This window comes from Ziziphus jujuba, chromosome 9, assembly GCF_031755915.1.
Source record: "Ziziphus jujuba cultivar Dongzao chromosome 9, ASM3175591v1".
Lineage (NCBI taxonomy): Eukaryota > Viridiplantae > Streptophyta > Magnoliopsida > Rosales > Rhamnaceae > Ziziphus > Ziziphus jujuba.
This window is the reverse complement of record NC_083387.1, coordinates 9,882,153-9,897,742: the sequence shown is the minus strand read 5'-3', so window position 1 is coordinate 9,897,742 and position 15,590 is coordinate 9,882,153. Positions and strand designations below refer to the sequence as shown.

Genomic DNA, 15,590 nt, shown 5'->3' with positions numbered 1-15,590 from the left:
GGATTCACTTTATCATTTTTTAGGTGGAAGTCTGTGAGGGTTTCATAATATTATGTTTGGAATACTATTTTGAATACCAACATGTTCTAATTTTAAAAAGAGCGATGGTGACCAGAGGACCAATCTCATTATGTTAATGGATACGGTTATTTTAATTCATACATTTATTTGGTAATTTGGTATATCTTTTAGTGATAATTTTTTGCCTGAAAACAATTAAAGTATTAATTAGTTACAAATTATGAACAATGTTCATATTTTAATTAATACATTAATATTTTTTTCCTCAACTTATAACACTTTTAATAGAGTATTTAATTTATAATTGTATGGAATCCACAAAACTCTAAATGTATTTAATTTAGATTATATAGACTTTATAAATACTCAATAATATTTTTTAATAAGATTTAATGATATTTGAAAAATCATTGATTTAGAAGGATTTTATAAAATAATAGATTATATTGGATTTTAGAAGAGTTAGTATAAAAACCAGAGTCCATCACATATTCAATCTCATGATAAGAGCACCTTTAAAAATTCTGTCTATTATTAGAACTTTTTTTTTTATCACATTAAAAAAATAAACAACTATGAAACTGATGTGGTAAGAAAAATAAATAAATATTGTCGATCCTCTACTTTTTTAAGAACTGTCAAATATTGTAAAGTTTTGTTTAAAAGTTAATTTTTGAAAAAGAAAAAATTTGATGAAATATATATAATTAATTAATAGTCATAAATAGCATTTTGTATATTATTATTAGAAAATAGTTTTATAATTTAATCTACATTCATATTATCTAAATTTTTGATGATGTCAATTTTATATTACATATAGTAATTCATATTTACTATTAGAAATACTGTATATGTTTCGCTTTCTCCATCTCACAATTTCTCAAACTCTCAAAATAAGAACATAAAAAATAAATAAATAAATAAAATAAAAAAAACTCAAATAGCTTTCTCCATCTCACAATTTCTCAAACTCTCAAAATAAGAACATAAAAAAAAATAAATAAATAAAATAAAAAAAACTCAAATAGAAAAGGAAATAAGATACTTTTTATATGAAATTTTCTCTTCCACTTATTGGGAATTTGAATATGTTTGTTGCTTTATTTCATGGTATAGTTATGCTTCTAGATTACATTAAAATAAAAAAGAATAATAAAGAGTCTTGCTAAAAGATCTAATAAAATTTCACCTTTTTCTTTAAAGATATTCTTTAATTTAAAAAATACACTTTTTAAAATGAAGAGTTATATGTTTTGGTTTTTGATATTTCAATTCATGAAGAAATATAGTCGGTGTTCTATTTCATGGCCTTTTTGAGATAGATTCCTGAGGTTGATTCCATGCAAAATGGGGTTTCTGTTCATCAATTTTATAGCTTAATTTAATGGTGCATGAATTTATTTATTTCAAGTTAAATTTTGATTTGCATCACTTTTTGCAAATGTAACAAAGTGACCGATATTTTAGCTGACTTCAATTGAGGTGTGAGTTGGGAGTAACTAATGCTTTCAATTCCTTCCTAATTAATTTGATTGCTACTTTGGTTGCTCAAAATGCTAGTGTGAGCTTTATTGAATTTGTCCTTTTTTTTATTTTAAACATTTCAACTATATTTCAACACATCATTAAATTAATTTTATTTTTGTTTTTAAATTTTTATCGATAAAATGATTTGATAATAACCACTGATTTCACAATCGGCAAGTAAAACTGAAAGCCAAAACATAAACAAGGATGACGAAAAACAAAGAAACAATCCTATTCAAAAAGATAAAGATATGTGGTTATTATTTTCTTAGAAACAATGGGAAAAAAAAGAAGAAGCAAAAAAGAAGAAATTCAAAATAGTTTTCATCATCTTTAAAATATTTAAACTTATATGAATATGAAAAAAAAGGAGAATGACGAATGTTTAATCTTAAAATATATTTTAAATTCATGGGATTTGATTTGAGAGCCCAAGCAGAAAGTCTTATTTTTATTTTATTTTATTTTTGTAAAATTAATTTTCTCGAGGGCAATAGATTTCAAAGCGCTAGACACTGTAATTGACGAAGCGAAACCAAAAGGTAGTCACGTCCCTTTTGTTAAAATACGAAATCCTCAGTATGTGCATATCATGCACGTGATACCTCTGTACGGATTGGTGTCCCCAGTCCAATATTATTAATTGAAAATTCATTATTCACCCACATGGATAGGTATCAATTTGGTCATTCTTCCAAATGTTTTTTGCCTCCTTAAATTTGATGAAATTAACATGTAGCTTTCAAATAGACAGTTTATATGAAAAAAATATCTTTATATAATTCTTCTTTAATTTTTATCAAATTTTATTTCAAAAAAGTTCGTTGGTAAGCATATTTATGTTGTTTATATAGATTTGATTTTTAAGAACTATATTTTCCAATTTACAATCAAAGATACAATAATATGGTAAAACATTCCCAACTAAGTTTTTTAATTTTAAATAATTAATAATATAGTTCTTTTATGATTTACCAAGTCACAATATTATTCCAAGGTAAACACTTATGATTGTTTATGCATGTGATGTATTTAGATATATGAAGTTACCAAAAAAAAAATAAAAAATTCAAGCAATGCTGGCTTAATTGGTAAATTATTTATATCCATAATCTTTCAAGATATTGGGATAAAGAAAAATATTATTGTAAATGATAATAAAAAAAAGCTCTAATTAGAACATCTTTAATTTTTTAATTTGAGAATAAATAAATTAAGTTTACTTATATCTTTAAGTTAGAAAGTTGTAGATATCATTGTTAAATCCTCTTTCATTATATATATTTGATAGTAAGGGAGAGTGACCAATTGGACATAAAGTGAAAAAACCTATCAAACAAATTGAAACAAAAGTTGAGGGGTAGTCCTGTAATTTTGACATTAGATAATGTATATTTGGATTTACATGCAGAGTGATTAATAGCCCATACGGGGCATGTCTATAAATACCGAGAGCTACACACAGCCTCTTCACCATTCAGCAACAACGCACCTTCGCACTTTACCAAAAAAAGAACGCATCATCGCATCGCACTTCGAGCTTTTCCAAATCCAACTTGTCATAAAGATGAAAAGTTTCTTTGCGCTCCTAGCCTTCTCTTCACTTCTTCTGGTAGGCATCACAACGATCATATTTCTGTTAATTCAGTGTCACTAAAAAACTCTAATCCATGTATAATAATAAAAACACTTGGCTATAAACATAGAAATTATCATTAAAAATATGTATTTGTGGCCCAAAAAAAAAATTTTTGTTTTTAGCTAAGAATGTTGCTAATAAGACATATTTATCACTAAAAGCTATAAAATTTGTTACTAGACCCTTTTTTGTGATGGTACTATGTGATAAACTAGCTATAAACAAATTTTCATAGACTTAGTATGCTAGTCAACTAGGAAGAAAATTACTAGACATTTTTCTTAAGTTGATATTAATGATGAAAATACATATTTGCTCCTCTTCATGACCTTCTCATATTACTTCTTCTAGTAACCATTTCTCTTATGCTACAAATCCAATTACCTGAAAATAGCAACGATAATGAAATGGGAAACATATGATTTATGCATATACATTATGCTTTTGATTTTATTGAGAGAAACGATTAATGGCTTATTTACTTTGATTATAACTCTTATATATTTTATTGCAGTTGTCAAGTACCATCACAGCAAGAAAAGAGCCTGCTGAATATGTGAAGACTGTTGTGGAGCAAGTAGTTAAAGATCTTTCTGTAGATCCATCATCCGCTGTCCCTTTTTACCGCAGTAACAAAAATGGCCAATCTGTTGACCCATCATCTGCTGTCCCCTTTTACCATGAAAATAAAAATGACCTTTCTGTAGATCCATCATCTGCTGTCCCTTTTTACCGTGGTAACCAAAATGACCAATCTGTTGACCCATCATCCGCTGTTCCCTTTTACCATGGAAACAAAAATGGCCTTTCGGTAGATCCATCATCCGCTGTCCCCTTTTACCGTGGTAACCAAAATGGCCAATTTGTTGATCCATCATCAGCTGTTCCCTTTTATCACGGAAACAAAAATAGCCTTTCTGTAGATCCATCATCCGCTGTCCCCTTTTACCGCAGTAACCAAAATGGCCAATCTATTGACCCATCATCCGCTGTCCCCTTTTACCATAGAAACAAAAATGGCCTTTCTGTAGATCCATCATCCGCTCTCCCCTTTTACCGTGGTAACCAAAATGGCCAATCTGTTGACCCATCATCCGCTGTCCCCTTTTACCATGGAAACAAAAATGGCCTTTCTGTAGATCCATCATCCGTTCTCCCCTTTTACCGTGGTAACCAAAATGGCCAATCTGTTGACCCATCATCCGCTGTCCCCTTTTACCATGGAAACAAAAATGGCCTTTCTGTAGATCCATCATCCGTTCTCCCCTTTTACCGTGGTAACCAAAATGGCCAATCTGTTGACCCATCATCCGCTGTCCCCTTTTACCATGGAAACAAAAATGGCCTTTCTGTAGATCCATCATCCGTTCTCCCCTTTTACCGTGGTAACCAAAATGGCCAATCTGTTGACCCATCGTCCGCTGTCCCCTTTTACCATGGAAACAAAAATGGCCTTTCTGTAGATCCATCATCCGCTGTCCCCTTTTATCGTGGTAACCAAAATGGCCAATCTGTTGACCCATCATCCGCTGTCCCCTTTTACCATGGAAACAAAAATGGCCTTTCTGTAGATCCATCATCCGCTGTCCCCTTTTATCGTGGTAATCAAAATGGCCAATCTGTTGACCCATCATCTGCTGTCCCTTTTTACCATGGAAACAAAAATGGCTTTTTTGTTGATCCATCATCCGCTGTCCCTTTTTACCATGGTAACCAAAATGGTCAATCTGTTGACCCATCATCCGCTGTCCCCTTTTACCATGGAAACAAAAATGGCTTTTTTGTTGACCCATCATCTGCTGTCCCTTTTTACCATGGTAACCAAAATGGTCAATCTGTTGACCCATCATCCGCTGTCCCCTTTTACCACGGAAATAAAAATGGCTTTTTTGTTGATCCATCATCTGCTGTCCCTTTTTACTACAGAAACAAAAATGGCCTTTATATAGATCCATCATCCGCTGTCCCTTTTTACCATAGTAACCAAAACAATCAATCTGTTGATCCATCATCTGCTGTCCCTTTTTACCGTGGTAACCAAAATGGTGACCAAAACTCTAAAGCCAATGAAGAAGGTGCCACCAAAAATCTTCCACTGACCAATGAAATGTAGAAGCAGATGATAAGGAAAATCAAACTTCAATAAAAAATCCTATCAAGAGGATCTTTATTGTTATAATAAAAAAAAAGGGATTGTACTTTGAAGTTTGTAAATGCCGGTATATGGCAAATTGTATTAGTACCTTGAATGATGTATGTTCTATGTATGCTATTTTCTAGTTAAATAACCTTGTATGGCTTCTTTTATATCTGCGTCCTTCTCTAGTTTTACATGAGTGGTTTGAGACTTAATTGCCAAGTTCATAAACCTTAACAACAAGCTAGAGTTAATGGTTGCAAAGTATTTTACGTTATATTTAGTATTCTTTGTCGTATTAATTAATTTTTGAAAATCAATTAGTTATATATATATATATATATATTTAATCAATATAATTTCCTAAATCAATTAGTAAAAATGAAATGTTGACAAATTATACTACAATTGTTGTGGTTATTAGATTGAAAAGCTTCTATTACAAAAAATCTGACCAATTTCTACAAATTTTCAATTGACACAAAAGAAAGAAATTGTCATTGAATGGCCAACGACTGTGACAATAATGAGCATTGTCACATTATCAAGCATGGCTTAGTGACAATGAATGTCAACCTCACATTAGCATGCCATTTTGTAATAATGGCACAAAATGCCTTATAGGAGTTTAAACAATGGGCTTGTTTTAGCATTTTGAGAATTTCCCTTTTTATGTTGTTCATTATGGAATCTCTTTTAATACCCATCTCAGAGTTTAGATCAGCTTTTCTTTTGTCAAGTAAAGTAAACTGAACTAGGACTTGTTGTTTTTTAATGGCATAAGAAGAAGTATAAACTGGGTGGAGAATTCTATATGTAAGCCTTTTCTATCTAACTATTGTATTTGTGCTTGCTATGTGTTTGGAAAATGGAATTGAATATGAGATGGAATCTGTTTAAGACTCACTAACTTTGACCATAAATAATCATATATTAACTATAAATATTTTGAATTGAGGTTTTGTATTTGTTTGCATTGAGTCAAGGTTCCGTATTTGTTTGCATTGCCATTTGCTATTCGGGACATTTGGAGATTGGTTGAAGGAGAAAGTAGCTAGGACAAGAAAAAAAATACTTGCAGCTCTGTTTCATTTTTTTTACTTTTTATTTTTTATTTTTTATGAGCAACTTGGAGTTCCATACATACCTTGTAGAGTGTCATTGAGATGTTTCTCAAGCTTATCACCATTTTATGATATTTTTATTCTGGGTAGGCTACAAATGGTTAACAAGATTTCTCTGTAATGGCCTATCAATAGCAGTAATGTCTTTGCCTTCTAGTTTGGTAATTTTTGGTTATATTTTGTGGTATTCTTAATACTGGGGTATGGGGTTCTGTTGAAAGGGGCTTTTGTGCTAGTGTCTATCTTGAAACTCTCTTTTTTGCTCTTTTTCCTTGGTTTACTTCGGTTTCTTACCATGAAATTTGAATAACTAATTCAGAAAGCATTTTCAGTTATTTCAAAATAGTTTCCTGTTCTCTTCTTGTAATAGCTCTGACCACCCGCATGAGATATTATCCTCTTTGGGCCTGGAGAATCATCTTACAACTCAGCCCTCAAGGTTTTAAAAGGCCTCTCAAGAGAAAGGTATCCACACCCACTTATATAGAATGTTTCATTCCCCTTTCCAACCGATGTGGGATCTCACAATCCTTCCCCCTTGGGGCCAGCGTCCTCGCTGGCACACCGATTTGGGTACTGGCTCTGATACCATCTGTACCAGTCCAGCCCAGCCGTATGAGATATTGTCCTCTTTGGACCTGGGGAATCCTCTTACAACCCAGCTCTCAAGGTAAAAGAACTCTCAAGGGAAAGGTATCCACACACACTTATATGGAGTGTTTTGTTCCCCTTTCCAACCAATGTGGGATCTCACACTTCCTCTGAAAAATGGAGGGAAAAAAGTTGTACTTAGTGGTTGAAAGTGGTGCTGAATTGACCTTGTTTTGTCAATTTCTTGTTTTTATGGATTTTTCTTTTCTCCTTATGTGTGGCTTGTCTCTTAATAATTTGGCAATTTTAAGATCGAGAGAAAAGTATCTCTGTACTTCAGCCAATGAGAACACTGTAGGCCTAGGGAAAAATTGAAGTTTCCATGCTGTTATGTTATATATCTGCATGTTTTAAATATTACTGACGTATACCAGTATCTAGCACAAATTTAGTGCTTCTTATTATTGCTATCTACATATCGTGCATAATTACTTTCTTGGCTGTTTTAGGCACAATTAAGGATATTTTTTGGTAGTATCATTTCCTTTAGGCTGCTAATAGAACATAGCTAGTGAATGCAGCCACTGGACACCCTTTTGGATCTGACCCTGGCACCTATAATTAAAAAATGATTTGAGACTTTGTCAAGAATGGCCTAAATGCTTTCTACAGGTTTTCAAGGCCACACATTGTTATAGGCACAATTAAGTATCTTGTTTGGTAATATCATTTCCTTTAAGCTGCTGATTATGGATCTGATTAATTTAGGTTTATATTTGTTACTTTCATTTTATCTTCTCAATTTATATAGTGGACTCACCTTACTTTTTGTGTGAGCAGGCATTGAGCATAGTCGCAATTTCTCTCCTTGTAGTTGTGCAGCTGTAATATTTTTCTCCATTATTTTTCACGGGGTTTCTTGAGGTGATGTCTCAAATAAATCAGCCAATTTTGAAATTGCACTCTGGCCTATATAAGTATTATTCTTGCATATTCTTTCTTGTACTTTTCAGTTGATGTTGCCCTCTTTATGAATATTTACTTTGTTGGTTTAAATCAGTTGTAGGATTGATATAGACAAGGTAGCTTTTCTTACTCCTAGCATCGTGATAATTTGGATTATAAAAGCATGGCAAGTTTGTTATCTGTCTAACAATAAGTGCCATTAAGTGAGTTTTGTGTTGACTTGAGATGATAGGACCCGCCCTGCGAACCTTCCTAGGATCTCCCGGGTGGTCCCACCTGGTGAAGTCCCACGAACAATCTCTAAAGGATATCCAATGGAACCTTATTTAAAAATAAAACTACGACAGCATAAAAGTCCACATCCAGCCTATTATACTACAAGCCATAACTACACACACATATAACATGGTCTCTACTGAGTCCAATATTTAGATCAGACCATTCTAAAAGTATTTTGTAAAGTTTAGAAGTACAAATAAATAATAAATAGGTCAAGAAAGATAAAGATAAAACAAAAAAAGGATAAATACTGCTGCTGTCGTGGAAGGAAACAAGTGACAAGCGGAGGTAGACTGCTACTAGTTGCATGGGCCTAGGGAAACGAATTTAAAACAAATAAAACATGAGATAAAGAAATCTCAGTGAGTGGTATAGTATAATAGAAAAATAATAATTTATTTCCGTAAAATCTTTCTCTCAAGACCTCCTGTGCCACTCGTTTGAAAAGTTTCCCGTTTAAAATCATTTCACAAAATCCAAAATTGTACCTTAATCCAATATTATGAAATGGATGCTCAAAGGTATAAAGTGAACAATCAATACAATAATATGAAATGCCCTAATCAAGATGTAAAAACTAAGTGTAAATATTATAAATGTAGTTCCACAATTATTTATGAAAGTGCAGTAATAATCACAATATTTGAAAACCCGCAATGTACTCAATTCATATACAATATACCATTCGATGTACCAAACTATAAACCGTGGGATATACCCACCTCATGATCTTTAATATACGAAAGGTGTTGTGGAAATAGACCGTCTGGATGTACCCAACCTCATGGTCTGTGGCAATAAGTAACATGTGGGATGAACCCAACCTTACGGTATCATGGCAATATTAAACCTGTGGGATAAACCCAACTTAACGGTCAGTGGCAATAAATAATCTATGAAATGAACCCAACCTCATAGTACCGTGGCAAACCCACGTGCTATAATATAATACTGAATCGAAACTCTGGTACTATATGGTATATTACTTAAAAATAACCAATACAGTATCCTTAAAACAATCTTGTAAAATCATATATACTTTCCAACAATACTGTATCATAAATCATAATTTAATATTTAAATTCAACCACTTATTTAAATATTTCAAAAATTACAAATCATCATTTCATGCTAAAACTAGAAATATCACAGTGAAATATATTCACCATAAACAAATTTTAAGCATATAAAATTATAAAATATTTTCACATGCTTAAAATCATATAATTTTCAAACCTGCTTTCTCAAATCAATTAATTTCCTAAATGATTTAAGATCTCAACTCAAATACCAAAATATTTAAATACCACAAGTCCATTTATGAACTCATTACAATTAGAAATCATTTTAAATATTGGCAAAAGTCACATAAAATGATAACACGTATATGTGGAAGCAAATATTTATATATGCATAAAACAAACACTTCAATCAAATGGTATGTACGTAAAATATTCGAAACACATATATAATATACTATATACCCAAAATATTTTAAAATGATATAATTACTTACAATACTGCAGATGCTCATTTCTGCTTTTCTGTAGGACCACCTCCAGATTCAACACAAGTGTCTGTAATATAATAAAAATATTTCTCAGACTCCAATAACTAAACCAAATAATGTGAACACCAAATGTCTTAAAATGACTTATATCACTATAAAATTACATAAATTGGACACCGAACTGTCAGGACCCATTCAGAATTCCTTCCCGGAACCCTAGACAAACCCTGATCCCAGGGAAATAGCACCGAACTTTCCAACGGAAAATCCGGCAGCACCTCCCCTAAGGGTAGGACTAACCAAAAATTACCTGCACTGAAAACGCACTTCTAAAAACATCCCCTTATTCCTCCCACGTTTCTACAAATTGATTCCACAAATTTACAGCACTTCAAATAACAACAGCAGCAACCCAGTGCATAAATAATAACTACACGTCCAATACAGTATACAGAGCATTATACAGATAAATGTGGAATTTATACAATGACAGATAAGAAGTAATACAGGATGGAAAGGAAAAAGGGAAGAAATACTTCATGAACTTTCGGCAATGAACTGAGACGTTGGGCTCGCCCCGGACAATCAACGTCTCCCAACCTGGACCTAGGGGAACAGAATTTAAAAACGTGAGATGCTAATCATCTCAGTGAGTGACCCTATCTACTGTACACCTTTAATATTAATAATATACCAAATAAAGGGATTTAATTAATCAATACCGAACAATTAAATAACTAAATAAATAAACAATTGAGGTAACAATTTCTCTCAAAACCCTCACTATTCACTCCGTTGGAAATGTTCCCCTTTTAAAACATTTTCACAAAACCTGATATTCGTACTTCCCAAAAACCAAGGGACCAAATAATTTAATAAACAACAAATAAATAAATAAGTACCCCAGATATAAATAAACTGTAATAAATTATAATAAATAATTTTGTACTCTTTGGGGTTTTGAAATTTCTATCCGAAAAAAAATTGTACTTGACGCACCACACCATATACCAGTGATGCCCTCCGATACCCAGCGTCCTGAGCACCGACTGGCGGGGAGATTAAAGAGAGAAACTTGCAAACGACACTTCGGCGTCCCGACAGTACCGCTGCTGAAACCATCATCCCGGCCAAGGAGGGGGACGACTGTGTGCACTATATAAGACTTGCCTGCCCACGGTCCAATGGCAACTCACGGGAGAAATAATAATACTTGCGCGCTGAACCACATATACATATACCATAACACCAATACTGTGTGAATGCGTCTAAATTAATTATTAAACCAACCGTACCATTTTCCAAAATTAGCGTCGGAAATATACCAAATTTTCACACTTACCATCCCACATATTTTCATTCAACAAATCGGTACGAAAACATCGATAACGGATAAAAATAATTTTCCTTGCAACACGCGGTTCAACAAATAATATACCACGGGCATAATTATGAAAATTAAACCACCAATTTGAACAAATAATTTTCTTAAAATATTCAAACCCATTATGCCCAAAAATAATACCTAAAACCACGTACGATTATTACTAAAATATACTTTGCTCATGCATAATAAATACCATTTAATCACCATAAAATAAAAATCGGGAATTTCTTAAGGACCCCAAAATTCCATTTAGCACCAATGGGTAATTATATATATAAAATAATATTTTTCCCGATTATATTTAAAATACGCCACATGAGCATAAATTTCAGATACCAATTTAACAGCAATTAAATATAATTAATTACCCCAAAATATTTATTAAAGGTGGGTCACTCACTTGGAGCACGCAATTAAACCATGATCCACCATGTGATCAATTCCACGACTCACCAGTGCTCCTAGAACACAATTCACACACAGTCAAATAAATTAATATTTTATTCGGGTAAATAGTACCCGGTACCCGGGGGGTCAAACACAAACGTTATCCAAAATAGTCGAATAATATATCGAATTGAAGCTTAAGTTACGAGGATTACAAATCCGGTCTCCATCGACACCAATTCGGCCGGAGGTGGCCGGAAAGCTTCGGCCGGATTTAAACTTGAGGGATCTCTCAAACGGTGGGGATTTTGGGCAATCTAACCCCGGAAATGGACTCAGAGGGGTCGAAAATGGTGGGATAGAGGTATGGGTCGGGCTGGGTTGGTCGGAAAAGGCAAGAATCAACCGAAAAACTTAACCGGCCGCCGCCGACTTCACCGGCCCGATCTGGGCGCGTCCGACGGCGACTGGTTGGGAAAATTGGAGGTTGAGGTTGCAGGGAGCTGGGCTTCACCGGTGGCTGGCGCGTGTGGCTTTCCGACCGTTGAAATCCTGCCAAAAGTCCAGTCAAAGAGAGCGGGGGAGAGAGTCAAAGGAGAGAGAGAGAGAGGGAAAATTCCTGCTGGGTTTTTGACGGGCTCGGGGAAGAAGAAGGGAAGAAAAGGAAAAGAGAAGAGAAGGGGTTTTCCCACGTGGGGAGAAGAAAAGAAAAAGAAAAAGAAAAAGAAAAAGAAAAAGAAAAGAAAATAAAAAAAGAAAATAAAATAAAATAAAATAAAATAAAAATAATTAAATAATATTATTACACAAAATAATAATAAAATAATATGATATTATACATGGTTGACATGTGGCACCTCACTATGTTGACACATGGTCACACGTGGCACATCGTTACTCGTTTAAAAATAATATTAAAATAATACGATGTTTGAAAAACTCTACAGGTCCATAACTTTCAAACCACATGTCCAAATCGGACGTGCCGCTAGTCTACGAACTCGTATCGACGAACACTTTACAACCATGCATGAGTCAAAGCTCAACTTTGCATGAATAAAAAGTCAACTCGGGCACCCCTTGGACAGTTTGGACCTCAACTTGTTTTGCTCATAACTTTCAAACCGTAGCTCCGTTTTCAACGTGCTACTAGTCTACGAACTCGTGCCAATGTGTACTTCGTAACAGTACATCAGTCAACCTAGAATTCCAATCGGATTAAAAAGTCAACTTTTGACCCCTTCGGTCAATGGTCAACGTGCAAAAATTCCGACATGGTTCGGGACGGGGTGTTACAGAACTGTCCAATTATACTGCGTACCCTTAGGATCTGGTACCCAAAATTGAGATTTTTCACCCGGAAGCTAATCTTTCAAAATTGAACATTCTAATAGATCCTAATAATATCTAATTTCACTAATACAACTTCAATTTTGTCCAATTTAACCAATTTTTATCCAAACACAGTCCTAATTATCTGGTATTTAATTAATTAATAAAAAATTAGAAAAATTATCAAATGACGTCCAAAATTCACAACCTTTATATCTCGGAAAGCCCAAGAGATAAGAAACACAATCGTGTGCTCACCTCATTCCAAAAGTTCCTCCGGTGGCCGAAAAACTTGGTTGAAGTCTCGGCCGGACTTTCTGTTGTCGTATCTTTTAAACGGTGAAGAATCTGGGCAAAAGAAGCATGGAAATGAGTTCAAAGGGTCTAATAATGATAGGATAGGTGTATGGGTCTGCTTAGAATGGTCAAAAAATATGAAAATCCAGTGACCCACCTCACCAACCACTGTGGGCTTCACCAATTCGATCTAGGAGCGTCCGATCGCCGTTTGCTGTGAAATTTCATGGTCGAACTGCCGCCATGTGGGCTTCCTCCTAGCATAGTGCTTGTATACAGTGGGTGGCCAGAATGGGCAAAAACGGTGGTAATCCGATTGGACAATAAACGGGTTCAAAATGATCCAATTCGGACCCACGAGTCTAGGGAGGAATTTCTCGGGCTTTGGGGAAAAAAATGGGTATTTTAGGATTTGTCTCTTGTTTGACACGTTTCCCAAGGCTTATATAGAGTCTTGAGCCACTAACTGACAAAAACTTAAGATTGGTTTGGATACTGGTATAAAACTGATGCTTAAAACTTCTCAAAACCATAATTTGTTATCCACAACTTAGAATTTAGCGTGTCATCAATTTATGAACTCGTATTGACAGACTCTACACAATGGTACCTCATTCAAACCAAAAATATTGACCATTGAAAAATTCAACCTTGGACCCACATATAGTACACTTGGTCAAATCTATATAACATGGTTAATTTGATACAGGTTGTTACATGAGATACATAGTTCAAATTGTAACTGATCTTTATCTGCATGTTGTATTACAAGTTAACAAGCCATATCTTCCATTGGCATCAGGGGAATATTCACAAACAGGTTTGGCATTAGATAGCATCTTCCTTCCCTATTCTAGTATTAGATGCAACTTTCAATGCAAGTGTCTTAAATTATTTTTACTACACATATACATAGGAATTATCAATCTTTTCCTATATTTCCATTCCTATGAATAACTATTCCTATTTTTGAAAGAATAGTTATTTTGTACACCAAACATAGCTTAAAAAATCTAAATAAGAAAAATAATTTGTTTTACTAATAATTGTTTAAAAATCTTAACAAGTTTAGTTTCCCAAAAAGTAAAAAAAATCTTTAGAAATTATATTCCTTTCAGAAAATCATGAAAATGAAAATTAGTTAAGTACTTTATCATTTGAAATTTTTTAAAAAGATAAAAAAAATTTAAAATATATAAAATTTATTATTAAAATAAAATATCATTTGGTAAAGTTCTTTTTACTTCCTTCATTTATTTTTTGTTAAAAAATTATTTTTATAATTCATGGAAAAAATATTAATATTTTTAAATTATCAACATTAACATTATTAAATTATTAACATTTTAAATCAGATGTGCCAATACTTTTTTTTATAAAAACATATTTTTTAAAAAATAATTTTAAATTTGAAAACTCTTTGTAAATAATAAAAATCCAAAAGTTATATTTTTTAAAAAATAATTTTAAATTTGAAAACTCTTTGTAAATAATAAAAATCCAAAAGTTATACTTTTTCATAAAAATATATATATATACCACATCAAAAAATATATTGGAGTATAAACTTTTTAAAATTTTAAAGAGAATATAAAAAATTCTTTTTATTAAAGAACATTTTAATAGCATTATTTCTTTATTTATTTATTTTTTTAAGTGTTTATGGCATATGTGATCGTTAAAATTGATATAGTTTAGAGATGTCTACTAACATTATCCCTACTGTTATCATTTCATGAGGTTACAAAATTTTTTTTCAACTAAAAATAAGGGAGATATGATTGATTATTAGTATAAGCTGTAAGAAACCGGGTATAAAGATATAAAGAAATTTCCAGGCGGGTTTGTCAACCGGGTCATGTGACCCGTTAACCAGGAAACTGGGTCGTCCTTGACCCGGCTGAAGGAGGAAGAAGGCTGACGTCAGCAGCCATCTTGCTGAAGTCGACAACCCGAAATTTTAAAAAAAAAAAATTATTATTATTATTTTGTTTTGTTTTGTTTTGTTTTATTTATTTATTTGTTGATGATTTATTTATTTATCTATTGTTTATTGTTAATAATTAAAAAAAAACCTTTATTTTATTTTATTTGATATATCTTTATATCATTTTATCACTTATTTATTGTTGATTATTTATTCATCTATTGTTTTATTATTATTTAAAAAAAAATGTTATTTCTTTATTTATTTATTTGTTTATTGGTAATTAGTTCATTTGTTTATTTGTTTAATTATTTTATTCCAAACTTTATTAAATTAAATTAAATATTTGTGATTAGAAAATTGGATTGTGTGAGCTTATCCAAAAAGGCTTTGTGCCTAGTTGGTATAGTAGTGTGGGATTTTAGGTACTCACCTGTCGTGAGACTTATTTTATCTGCATTAT

General features: G+C 32.6%; 1 protein-coding gene across 1 annotated transcript; it reads left to right on the top strand.

The window, feature by feature from the left end:
- The first annotated feature begins 2,971 nt into the window (after nt 1–2,971).
- On the top strand, nt 2,972–5,497 carry LOC107426820 (adhesin AWP1). The gene is made up of 2 exons (XM_025077058.3): nt 2,972–3,163; nt 3,705–5,497. Exons 1-2 carry the CDS (start codon nt 2,987–2,989, stop codon nt 5,301–5,303), a joined length of 1,776 nt encoding a protein of 591 aa, XP_024932826.3. The 5' UTR covers nt 2,972–2,986; the 3' UTR covers nt 5,304–5,497.
- Nucleotides 5,498–15,590: the final 10,093 nt, after the last annotated feature.

What these genes read in the sequence shown, in the direction of transcription:
- LOC107426820 (XM_025077058.3), top strand. Translation starts at nt 2,987, where the DNA reads ATGTCTATAAATACCGAGAGCTACACACAGCCTCTTCACCATTCAGCA. An exon ending in CCTTCTCTTCACTTCTTCTG is followed by an intron (nt 3,164 to 3,704) that starts GTAGGCATCACA and finishes ATTTTATTGCAG; the next exon opens with TTGTCAAGTACCATCACAGC.